This window comes from Peromyscus leucopus, chromosome 6 (assembly GCF_004664715.2).
Source record: "Peromyscus leucopus breed LL Stock chromosome 6, UCI_PerLeu_2.1, whole genome shotgun sequence".
Classification (NCBI taxonomy): Eukaryota; Metazoa; Chordata; class Mammalia; order Rodentia; family Cricetidae; genus Peromyscus; species Peromyscus leucopus.
In genome coordinates this window covers 71,985,265-71,997,676 of record NC_051068.1, presented here as the reverse complement: position 1 = coordinate 71,997,676, position 12,412 = coordinate 71,985,265, and the positions used below count along the sequence as shown (strand labels likewise).

The 12,412-nt window shown below is 46.1% G+C and overlaps 1 protein-coding gene across 1 annotated transcript in view; it reads left to right on the top strand.

The window, feature by feature from the left end:
* The first annotated feature begins 9,139 nt into the window (after positions 1–9,139).
* Chd1l (chromodomain helicase DNA binding protein 1 like) overlaps positions 9,140–12,412 on the top strand; it is a 58,079-nt gene continuing 54,806 nt past the window's right edge. Inside the window, 1 exon segment of the mRNA XM_028854075.2 lies at positions 9,140–9,291. Within this exon segment, the coding sequence (XP_028709908.2) occupies positions 9,183–9,291 (109 nt within the window). The 5' untranslated portion in view covers positions 9,140–9,182.

The following is a 12,412-nucleotide window of genomic DNA, read 5'->3' as shown; positions in this document are numbered from 1 at the left end:
CCTCCTTATTCTTGCAGTGAACATGTGGGGCACCAGGTGCCTATGGGGTACACCATCGCTTCCTTCATTAGCAATCATATCATCACCATAAGCCACTTTCTCTTTTTATGAGTTACTTCTTTAAATCAGATACAGTATCTTATAAATTTAACAGTATGTGTACAGGTAATCTTAATTTGCTACATTGTACCATGTATGTAATTTAGATTCAGCTTTTCTTTACAAAAAATAAAGTTAAAACACATAAGTAGGCAGGGAGACGTTGAAGGGTATACAGATAAAATTATATTTTTGATGAAAGGGGTAAAATACTTTAAGTAGAGATAAATTTTATATAAGATTGTTGTTCTAAATAATAAATAAAAACAGCTCCCCAAAATGTATAAAGCCAAGTCACAAAAAATCTGAGTTATGCAACATTAAAGAGGATGAGACTTAGATAAGATGTGGTTAATGATTAAAAGTTATTAAAATTCCTAAGGTTATATTGATCCACTCATGCTAATATTTACAAAAGCTGACTTAAAAATAGAAAAATGTATACCTAATAAAGATAATTACTTATGTTGTTAGGCTTTTAACCACTTGAGTAAACAGTCCAACAATAACAACAAAAAGTCAAGATTTTTCCTAAACGGAGCTTTATTTAAATATCACACAAAGGTTAAAAGTACAAACTGATAAAAACCCTTTGCGTCTCTAACTACTGAAGCTTAGAGGCTTTACACCCATAATGATACGTCACTAAAAGGATAGCTGGCATGTTGACCCTTGACTCCGGGATCAACCAACACCCAGGGGTCCATGGAACCTCTGTGATAAGTCACCTGTCCTCTTGATCAGGAAGGCCATAGTCTCCAAAGTCTGGACTGTACCCAGCATACACACTGCAGGAGACATCATCAACAGAGAGGGAAATGTTCCCTAATAAGTCCTAACTCATCTCCACAAATGATCCAACTTTAAAAAAAAAAAGTACCTAAGAGTATTTAAGTACAGAAGAGTAACCTTTGAAAGTCTCAACTAACTTTTAAAAAACAACCAAAACAAATACTGTCCTTCACGTAACTGCTTTTAGTCAATTAAAAGAGGCAATCTGTCAAATTCCAGAAAGTTACTACCTGGGTTCACATGCCCCAAATGAAACCTTGTTCTCCAAAACCCATACTCCAAAACAAAGAAAGAAAGAGCAACCCACTAAAACAGTAAACCAATTAAACAAGTTCTCTTCAAAAGTCACACTCCCCAAACAGGTTTTGCTTGGAATGCTCTGTGGCTCAGAAGCGCCAACTGAGTGTTCCGCTTCCTGAGGTTCCTAGGGAGGTTTCTACTAAATGGCTTAAGTGTCTAATCTGGTGTCTTCCTGTTGCTTGTCAACAAACTCCTGCCAATACCCCGAATGCAGCTAGCTGAATCAATCCCCTTCTCCACACACGACACCAACATTCATGTGAGTCTATGACTTTAATCTATACCAACCAGAAGACGTAAGAAAATATGGAACTCCTCTGACTCTTAGGCTCTTTCCACCTCTTCTTCCGTGATGTCCCTTGAACCTTTCCAGTAGATAGGTGGTGATGATCTGTCCCTTGAACCTTTCCAGTGGATAGGTGGTGATATGACTGTCTCATTTAGGACTGAGTACTCAGCACTCACTTATTTCAACACTCTGACTAGTTGTGAGCCTCTCCATTGACTGTTGGCCACTGCAGACGGGGACGCTTCTCTAGCCAAGGTTGAGAGGAACACTAACCTGTAAACTAGACAGTTAGAAGGCAGTTTAACAATGTGACCATTTAGCAAGGCTTTCCTAGATTTTTCACTAGGGTCTATGACATCCCAAGCCACAGACTTTCGGCCCAGTGTGAATTCCCTCCTGCAGAGCAGGCCTCAAATCCAATCCAAAATCAGTTGGTTAATCCCACAACCTCATCCCACTGGTACAACAACGGGCAGATCTTGCCTGGAAGGTCAATGTTGTAGGAAAATAGCACATAATAAATTAAAAACCCAATCATTTCAGAGAACTGATCCTCTTGATTAAGGGCGTGACACTGGAATGCCATCAAGTACATGTTTACAGACGTAGTTTGGATATTGTAGGCAGTTCTGAACTGAGATTGACCTTCAGGGTTTTCATTTGCCACGGCAATGCCTGAGTTCTTTTTTTCTCTTCATGCCTCTGACTGTCATTCCTTGCCATCGAATTAGTTCTGGGCAATTTCACATGTTCAGTTCTCTATTGAGCAGTAGACTGTCTGTGCAGTCCACTCCACTACCCGCTGCAATCCCAGTTTGTTGACTTTGGAATCCAGCTTTTCAAACATATTTCCACATAAAGAGCAGGCTGTCTAAACAATAAGGCTGAACAAAGGCAAAATGGTCCCTTTGTTCAACCTTATTGTTTAGACACTGTCTTTGGACACTGTCTTTCTCTAACTAAGACCACGACCCTGAGGATTCTTCCAACCTCCCTTTTCTTTTTCCTAATTGGCAGGAACCCAAAGATGTCCTATGTCTTTACCCCTAAAATCCCAAATCTTAGGTGTGAAAACTGAACACACCTGGTACATATGTGCTCATGTTCCTAAGACACAATAGAATGTGGCGTCCAGGGACTTCTCCATCTTCACAGATGTTCAAAAAATTCTGTGTACTAGAATCTTTATAGTCAGACACTTTTAGTCATCAGAAAATGCTTCTGAGAGCCATGGGACATGGTCATTACAATGGGGAGAAATAATGTTACCTATCATATAAGGTGAAAAAAAGGCTTTATAAGAAACTAAACGTGGTGGCCATCGCTGGATCACAGCAGCCAAAATGAAGTTTAATCCCTTTGTGACCTCCATCTGAAGCAAGAGCCGCAAACGGCATTTCAATGCACCTTCTCACATTGGAGGAAGATCATGTCTTCCCTTTTTTCTAAAGAGCTGAGACAGGAGTACAATGTTCAGTCTATGCCCATTCAAAAGAAAGATGAAGTTCAGGCTGTCCCAGGACACTGCAAAGGCCAGCAGACTGGCCAAGTGGTCCAAGTGTCCAGGAAGAAATACGTCATCTACGCTGAACAAGTGCAGTGAGAAAAGGTGAATGGTACAACTCTCCATGCGGGCACCCACCCTGGCAAGGTGGTTATCACCAGGCTAAAGCTGGACAGAGACCACCAGAAGGTCCTGGAAAGGAAAGCCGAGTTTCGAGTAGGAAAGCAGGGCAAACCCAAGGGAGGATGGGGAGGAGGAGTGTTGTGAAATGCTGTCTTCTGATATGGTATGACTACTGCAGTCCTCGCTCACAGCCACTGTGGTTCCTTGCCCAAGATCAGCACAATGTCAAGTCCACAGGATCATTACATTCCTTCGGCCAGCACCACCCTGACTCTGTGGGTTTCAAAAAGGAGTATGGTGGGGCATGAAGTAGAGGGGAGTGTCTTAGTATCTGGGAGGGGATATGATTAAGATACATTGTTTACATGTGTGAAACTGTCACAGGATAAATAAAAGACAGCCTATTAAAATAGATTATTTGTCAGCTGGGCATGGTGCTGCATGCCTTTAAATCCCAGCACTTGGGAGACAGAGGCAGGTAGTTCCCTGTGAGTTCCAGGCCAGCCTGGTCTACAATGTATGTTCCAGGAAAGCCAAGGCCATGTAGAAAGACCCTGTCTCAAAAAAAAAAAAAAAAAAAGGACAAAGAAAACCCAAATATATTATATGTTATTTGATACCAAAGATGTATAATAACATTAAAGTCAGAATGTAGTTTTTCCTTTTTTTTTTTTTTTTTTTTTTTGAGAAAGAAAACCGAAGTCTCTTTCATTCTGACTCACTACAGGGTACTGACATCATCTGAAGCCCCAACTTTTCCCTGTGGCTGCAACCTGAACAGCCTCATGTCTGCCTCACTGGAGGCTGCCAGTGAACGACTGTTACCCCACAGAGCAAGGACACAGAGGAGAGCACACATAACCTGTGGGTGACCTGTGCTTGATCATGCTTGTTTTGGTAGGAGTTGCAAATGCAAAATGAAAAGCAAAGGGGTGATTTGGTGACCGTTAATCTCATTGAGGTGCCTGCCAGATGCCCGCCTTCCTCTGTGGAGGAATAATGGAAAGAATAAAACAAATATCATGATTACATAACCCGAACGCTAACCCCAAAAGCATTTGAACTCCTGTACCTGCCAGTTAAGGCTGACGACTCACTAGAATCACAGCGAAGTTTCTCAAGCCTTCTGTGCCTTGGCCCTATCTGTGGTGCCTCTTCTCTGTATCTCAAAGTTTTAACAAGCACAGGTCTTACATTTGGAATTGCTTCCAGGCACCTGGCTCGGACATTCAACAATTACTCACCCAGGGCTCTTCCTCCGGGGCAGGCACTGTTTTGTAACCATAATGCAAAAGTCACTAACACGTTGGTATATCTCAGTCATGCATGTGATGAATAATGGTCAGAACAAGGAAACTTGCATTTCCATCACCTCAAACATCAGCTCTTTTGAGTTAGAAACATTCATAATACTTTCTACTGGTTCGTTTGAAATATTAATTAGTTTTGGTCAAGCACCGGTACCTTGCCATGCAAAGGAACGTTAAAGATTCTTCCTGTGCCATTGTCCAGTCCCTCTCTAACCGCCTACCCATCCTCTGTCGGTTCTTCACCTTTTCTCTATGTGGAGGTTGGAACGAGCATCTCCCCCACAGGCTCACAGTTGTTGTTTTTTTTTTTTTCCTTTTATTTTATTTTACAATACCATTCAGTTCTACATATCAGCCACGGGTTCCCCTGTTCTTCCCCTCCCACCCCTCCCTTACCCCACCCAGCCCCATTCCCCTCCTCCAGGCAAAGCTCCCCGAGACTGTGATCACCTGGTAGACTCAGTCCAGCAGTCCAGTCCCTCCTCCAGACTGAGCCAACATCCTGCATAAGCTCCAGGTTCAAACAGCCAACTCATGCATGAGCACAGGACTGTCCACTGCTAGTTGCCTCCAAACAGATCAACAATCAACTGTCTTACTATTCAGAGGCTGATCCAGCTGGGCTCAACTTTGTTCATAGTTCATGTTTCCATTCGTTTGCTATTTTTTTTCAATATTGAGTAAAACGAAGTTTATTATAAGCACAGTCGTCTAGGACTCCATGCTATATATATAGCTCCATGTTCTGTGTTGTGTCTGATTGTTCTTTATTTCATATCTAGAATCACTTATGATGAGTACATACATGATGCTTTCTGGTTTGTTACCTCACTCAGGATGATTTTTTCTGGATCCATCCATTTCAGGCTCACAGTTTTGAATGCTTCGTTCCCAGGTTGGTGGTGCTGTTTGGGGAGTTTAGGAATTGTGGCTTTGTTGCTGGAAGTGTGTCACTGGAGAGAGTTTGGAGAACTTAAAGACTCACACCATTTCTAATTCCATTGCTCTCTCTCTTTGTGCTTGTGGCTCAAGATGTGAGTGCCACATGCGGGCGATGGACTCCTGTTCCTCTGGAACCGTAGTCCCAAATAAACCTTCCCTTCTCTATGTCGCCTTGGTCTTAGGGTCTTACACCAACAACAGAAAAGGACCTAGAACACTCTAGTACCCGCTACTCTGCTCTCTAGATCTGTGACATCAGCATTGTTGGTGTCTGATTTAACTGAGGATGCTCAGTATTTGTTGTCCTGTGCCTGATTCATGTTGTTTAACATGAGCCTTCTAGACTCACTCATGTTGCTGTAAAGGACAGGATTTCATTCTTTTAACGACTGAATGACAGTCCATCGTGTGTGTGATAGCACGTGACTGCAATCCTGGCCCTCAGAAAGCTGAGGAAGTAAGATCATGAGTTCAAAGCCAGCTTAGGCTACATAGCGAATACAGCCTGGGCTACATAGCAAGACTCTGTCTCAAAACATGACACACATCTATGTACACATAGGTGCATGTATACAGGAATCTGTATGTTACACATGTATATGCATGTACATAGACTCTGTATGTGCATATGCCATAATTTCTCCATGCATTTCCCCACGGAGAGATATCTTGGCTGAGTCTACATGTCATCTATTGTGAAAGGCAGCTGTGATAAACATGGGGTGCAGAAAGCTCTGAAACCGACTATCTCCGCTTTAGCTATATAATTAGTAGGGGAGCTGCTGGGTCATGTTGCTGTTCTAGTCCTAGATGTCTGAGGAACCCATCGCTTTCATGGCTGTGCTAATATGTGCTCCCACCAACAGTGAACGGGAGTCCCTTTATCTCCACGCACTTCCAGCACACGTGGGAATTCTTGGCAGTCTCCAAATGCCTCCTTCTGTCTTCTTTCTACCACGTGCTCGGGCTGAATCCCAAAGCCAGCCTCCCCATCCCATTTCTCAATCGGTGACCTGCAGCCTTGACTTGTTCAGTGTATCTACTCATAACTCCCCTGCATCTCGCTGACCATAAACCACCATCTCCTGCCTCGGCTCTTGTTAACGGCCTCCTGTCTCCCTGCTTCCACTCTGCCCTCCATAGATTCATGTCCTGGAAGATCCAGAGTAAAACTTTCATGTGCACACCCCGGGTTTCTCGGTTATTTCTCTTAGCTGTGCTTTAAATGTCAGGCTCAACGTGTCAACGGCCTCCTTAGTTTAAAGCTAGCATCTTATCTCTGGATGACTTTAAGTTAAAAAACAAAGCAAAACACAACAAGAATGCTTTTGATTGGGTGGCAAGGGGCTGACCGCGTTGCTTTAGCAGATTAGAATCTCGAGAGAGGATGAAGTCAGACATCAAGACCCGGTGCCAAATCCTTCTCGCGGAGCCCCTGAGTCGCACATCTGTCACGGGTGTGAGGAAGCGGTGGCCCAGAAAAGCCACCCACAGAATCAGTCGGGCCCCACTGGGCCCCATGGTTTGCTTTCGCTCAGCACCAGCGCTGTGAGTTTTATTTATTATTGAATTGAGGGGAGGAACATGCACCAGAGTGTGTGTGTGTGTGTGTGTGTGTGTGTGTGTGTGTGTGTGTGTGTGTGTGTCTGTGTGTGTGTGTGGAGGGATCTGAAGAGACTCCTGAGAGTCAATTCTCTCCTTCCAGCATGTGGGTTCCGGGGACGTAACGGGTCTTGAGGCATGGGTGGCAAGCCTCTTTGTCGTCTGAGCCGTCTCTGGAGAGCTACATCAAACGACTAATTAAACCATGCTTAAGGCCAAAATATGTGGCCTTTGAGCTTAGCCTTAAGTCAGCACTCTTCTCTCAACTCTTCTCTCATCCCCAAACCTGAACTATGATCCTTGTGAAGCACCGTACAATTCATGTGCACAAGAGAATGCTTCAAGAGAGATAAGTCGGTCAGACCATGTTTTTAACCCAATTCAAACCTGCTTAATTCCTGAAGATGTGTGTAAGATACTTTTGAGCAAAGTAACCCTGAAAGCCACACAAGTCACAAATCACGTGGATAGCTATTGTTGAGACATTCAGACAAGTCCTCTCTGATTCTCAAGCTTAAATCTACAGTAGGTACAATCACTTCCTCAATAAATCTCAAACTTGGCTTCATACAGACATTGTAAACGTAAGCGAAGACAAGAGCCCAGTTCACCTGAGTGGAGAGCACTTCAGGAGAACTAGGTCACCTCAGGCTACAGCTAGCCTTGTCTGCCTGGATTGTTACTGAATTCTATTTGCTCCAGCACAGGGGAAATCTGGCATTTTATAGTCGTTGGTGTTGGTTAAGTAACCAATGACACTCACAGGCCAACCCTTTGGGGATGCAAGAGAATGGTCAGAGGTGCTGCCATAGTCCTGATTTGGGGGACTCTCAAGAAACCAGGTCCAGCCATTTGCCTCCAAAAAATCAAATGGAAATGGAAAAAAATAACAGCGAAGAAAGGAATTTATTCCATACAGCTCTACTGGGAAGATGGAGGCGGAGGGGGTGAGAGGGTGGGGGATACAAGTGTGCTCAGCTCCACTGGAAAGGGACAGATCACACCACTATATCCCTCTAAGAGCACACTCGTACTTCCTATTGTAAAAAAGAGTCTGCATGTACCCACTGAGAACAGCTTCTCTGTTTTGAGTTAATCTTTAACCCAGATGTAATCCGAGTGGCGACTTGATTCCAGAGGGATGCAGGGATTTGAGATCCAGTGACCTTGGTGTTTCTGACACTTCCCCTTTGATCTGGTTGATAAGTACCCCGGTCTGGTTCTGTGTGTTCCTGGAGAAGTCTTTATAACGGGAGGGGTCAATTCCCTTAGACATCACAGGACTGCTTCTACAAAGCAGGACAGCGTTGGTCCTTCATAGGACAACATGGCCAATAGTTTTACCACACATGGACATTCTGCGTGGCTACTCTTAGAATCTGGAGGGGAGAAAAAGCACTCTCACATCTTATTTATGTATTTTTAAGTGAGGTTTTATGTACCCCAGGCTGGTTTTGAACTTGCTTTGTACCTGAGGATGACCTTGAGCTTCTGGTCTGCCTGCTGCCACCTCCCCAGGGCTAGGATTACAGATGCCCACAGTCATGCCCAACTAATGTGGCACTGGGGATCGAACCCTGGGCTTGGTGCATGCGAGGCAAGCGTTCTGCCCACTGAGCTTTGGTATTTATTATTTATTGACATATGCCTGCTATGTAGCCCAGGCTAGCCCGAACTCTCAATTCTCCTTCCCTGGAGCATCCTGGCCACTAACTCCTCCTGTGTTGAGATTACAGGAATGTGCCACCAGGTTTTTAAGTGTCTTGTCACTAAAATATCTTAAGAGACAAAAGTTAGTCTTATTTATCTTGGTGTTTCAGTCATAAATGAGGAAAGAGAGATTGGGTAATTTTAGGACTTAGAATAGTAATACAATCCACCTTGTATCACCAGTTTTTAAGCATACGCCCCTTAACTGAATACATGCAGAGCTGCTCAGAATCTGACCCAGGGTTTAAAGGAGACAGATAAGAAATGAAAGCGGAGACTGCCAAGCTTGGAGCCTGCTGTTAGCTACCCGCGGAGCCCAAGGCTAGGAGGTCAGAGCTCAGCATCACTGCGCCCTTAGTCACCGACACACGCCTAGACCCGAGGCCTTCCGCACCTGCGTGCTTCCGTGGCGTGGGAACGCGCGCGGCTGCGCCCCCTGGCGGCGGCGGCGCGCTGCACTCGGCGCGCGCGGGAGCGAAGGCGCGGGGCCGCGGGCGGAGCCTGTTCCGGGATGGCGGGTGACTCGCCGCGCTTCCTGCGGGCGCTGCGGGCCGAGAGCGGACCCGAGGCGGTGCGGACGCGGGTGCAGGAGCAGGACTTACAGCAGTGGGGCCTGACGGGTGAGCCGGCCGGCGAGGGGGGCGGGCGGGAGCCGGGAAAGCGCCGGGCGACCCAGGCCTAGGCGGGGACGACCCGGCCGCCTTGGAGCGTCCCGGTCACTAACTCCTCCCATGTGCGCTTCCCCGCCAACCGTGCATGCGCACTCACTTGTTGCAGCTCCATCAGTAACTCTCAAAGCGTTGGACGCCGTGCCCCCAAAAGTTTGTTCTGTCGTTACCTCCTGTGCTTTCATGTTATGCCCACTGGCCCTTACGAGCCCCATGTATGGGGACCCAACTTCTGGGGACCCCAGGTGTTCCGAGCCCAGCTGTGTAGACTCCAGATGTGGAGACCCAGGTGTGCAGACCCCAGATGGACCCGGAGCCACCGCTTCCGGCGGCGCCCACTCTGTTCAGCGCCCCCAGCACCCTTTCCTTGTGTATCTGCTGGGAATGTGGTGCTGGTTTAACGAAAAGTCAGAATGCTCACCAGTCGTCACCATGGGGTCGATATCTATTGCTGCCGAGAGCAGAGCGTACTGTAAGGTGTGGAGTGCAGATAAGCGAAATCGGCCCCAGTTTCTTAACTAGTGCTCTTGAAAGTTTAAAGAAGCATTCACTTAACTTATACGATGTGCCAAGTGCCACAAAAATGTGCGGGTTTGTTCTGGAAAGGCAACAAAAGGTGCCTTTCTGCCAGGAGGTGGCGCACGCCTTTACTTCACCCAGGAGGCAGAGGCGGGCGGATCTCTGAGTTCCAGGCCATGGTCTACAGAGCGTGCCGGGACTACCTAATAGAGAGACCCTGTCTGGGAAAAAAAAAAGTGAGTTTCCTTCGACTTAGAGGAAGGACAGATGCAGACGATGATGAGGTTGAAGAGAAAGATGACTCCTAGAGTCTTGCAGACCAGGCAGTTCATATCAATGTTTTTCTTTTATATCCAGCTTTTAAAATTTTATTTTTGAGATAATTATAACAACTCTCCCCCACTTTCTTACCTCCAAACACTCCCATATAACCTTCCTTGCTCTCCTTCAAATTCATGGCCTCTTCCCCCTCCCCCCCAACTTAATTGTTATTGTATGCATATACATATATACATACATATTCCTAAATATAACTTGTCCGGTTTGTATAAAGTCACTTGTGTGTAAGTTTTCAGGGCTGACCATTTGGCACTGGACAACCAATTGGTGTGCTCTTCCCCGGAGAAGACCACTTTCCGCTTTCCCCACTTGCCGGTAGTTCTTTGGGTAGGGTTGGGGCCTCGTGGGCTTCTCTCTGTCCATCTTGGCCAGTTCACTGGTATCATTCTTGAATGTTTGGACAGTCATGTTGGTGAGGCTATGGCTGTAACTTCTGGTGTTAACCAGGAGACGCAATTTCACAGCAAAGTCCCTGGCCCACTGGCTCTTACAGTCTTTCTTCCCCTTCTTCCTCAATGTTCCCTGAGCCTTAGGGGTAGGAGCATCTTGTAGATGTATCCATTGGGACTGAGTTCACAAACCTGTAGTTTGATGGGTTGTGGTTCTCTGTGTTGGTCTCAGGTCTGTCGCAAAGAGAGGTTTCCTTGGTGAGGGATGAGGACTATATGTATATGTGGGTGGAAGGACGAACGTTGATAGATCCTTCGGGATGATGCTGGCTCAGTAAATTAGTGAATGTACATTCTCCTCCAATGACATGACTTCACCAGCACTGAGTAGTCAGCTGGGTTTCCAGTACCAGGCATGATCTCCCTCTTGTTGAGCAGGCCTTAAGTCCAGTGAGAGAGCTGCTGGGTACCACCAAGGTATGGTGCCACTGCTGTGCCTTAGGGTTATTGTGCCATGCTGGTCATTGCTGTGGTTCACAGGAGTCACAGCTGGGTAGGCTGCTGGTTGCCTCCCTCCTTTGGAAGCTCGCATGGTGCCTTCAGATACCATGGAAGCTAGTCCTCAGGGAGGGGGCGTTCAGGCCAGTTCCAGCTCAGGGGTCCCTCGGCCCTGTTTCTGGAGTGCCTGATGTCTTCAGCAGTAGGGACTTACCTTGGGTGGGCAGCCAAGGTCAACGGCAATGGGCTGTATGCTTTGGGAGTCTCTTGGACAGCCCTGACGGACTCAAAAGAGAGCTTCTCATGTCTGGTGTTGGGGTTTTTATTAGGTGGTCTTTGGCTCTGCAAAGAGCTTTGTCAGCCCAGACGAGGTTTGTTAAAGCTGCATATGTGTATATATAGACATAATTAGGTGTCTTATAGGCGTGTTTTGTTTCTGGTTAGTTAATAATATGATTTTTTTTTTTGTGGCTTTTTCAAATACTCTTATCGTTATTTTACCTTCCTCTCTCCTTCTGAGTAGTTAACTAGGTTTCCAGTACCAGGCTTGGTTTCCTCTTGTTGAGCAGGTCTTTTTCCCCTGTCCCTAAAGACCTTCCCCACGTTACTCCCCGCCCCTGCCCCCATCTGTGTATCTAACTTAAATCTGGCTTTGTGGACTGGCCTTTGTATGTTCAGCACATCTTGGTCAGTGTTTGTCTGTGTGCCTGCCTATGTGCTTGCCAGCGGCCTTGGGAATGAGACTATTAAACTATGCAGAGGACCCAGAAATGTGTGCAAGTCAAATCCAGCTGCATATAACACACCAGGAGGGCCATGCATGCATAGGTACATTCTTGTTAAAAGGAAGTGGGCAGACAGGAGGTTGCAAGTTTGAACGCATGGGATAGATGAGCAGCAAAGGCAGAAGCGTGTCTTGGGGTGTGTGCCTATGAACGGCTATCATGGGAGAAGAAGGACGCAGACACACAGAGCCAATGCTGAAGAGTAAAACTTACAGCTGCTCTTTCTGTTTGCCAGAACGTGAAGTGCACTATTCCGAGTTGTCAATCCATTGAAAACATTCTGGCCTTTCCTTCCAGGATGTCTTCATGAAATAACTTAGGCCACAAAACAGAAATTTAAGTTTATAGCCCCATTGCTGCCAACATGTCCTCTGTCCTGCCAGTCTCTGGTCCTACGAGTGCGTTTATTACCTGTGTATGACACCCTTCCCCATGCCTACCCGTGGTTAGGGAGGTCCAATCCGGGTTTCCATGTGGATGTGTTATTGAAACCATAACTTTGGAAGATTTCATATATTGCTCTGTAGTTTAGGCAGCCCTTCT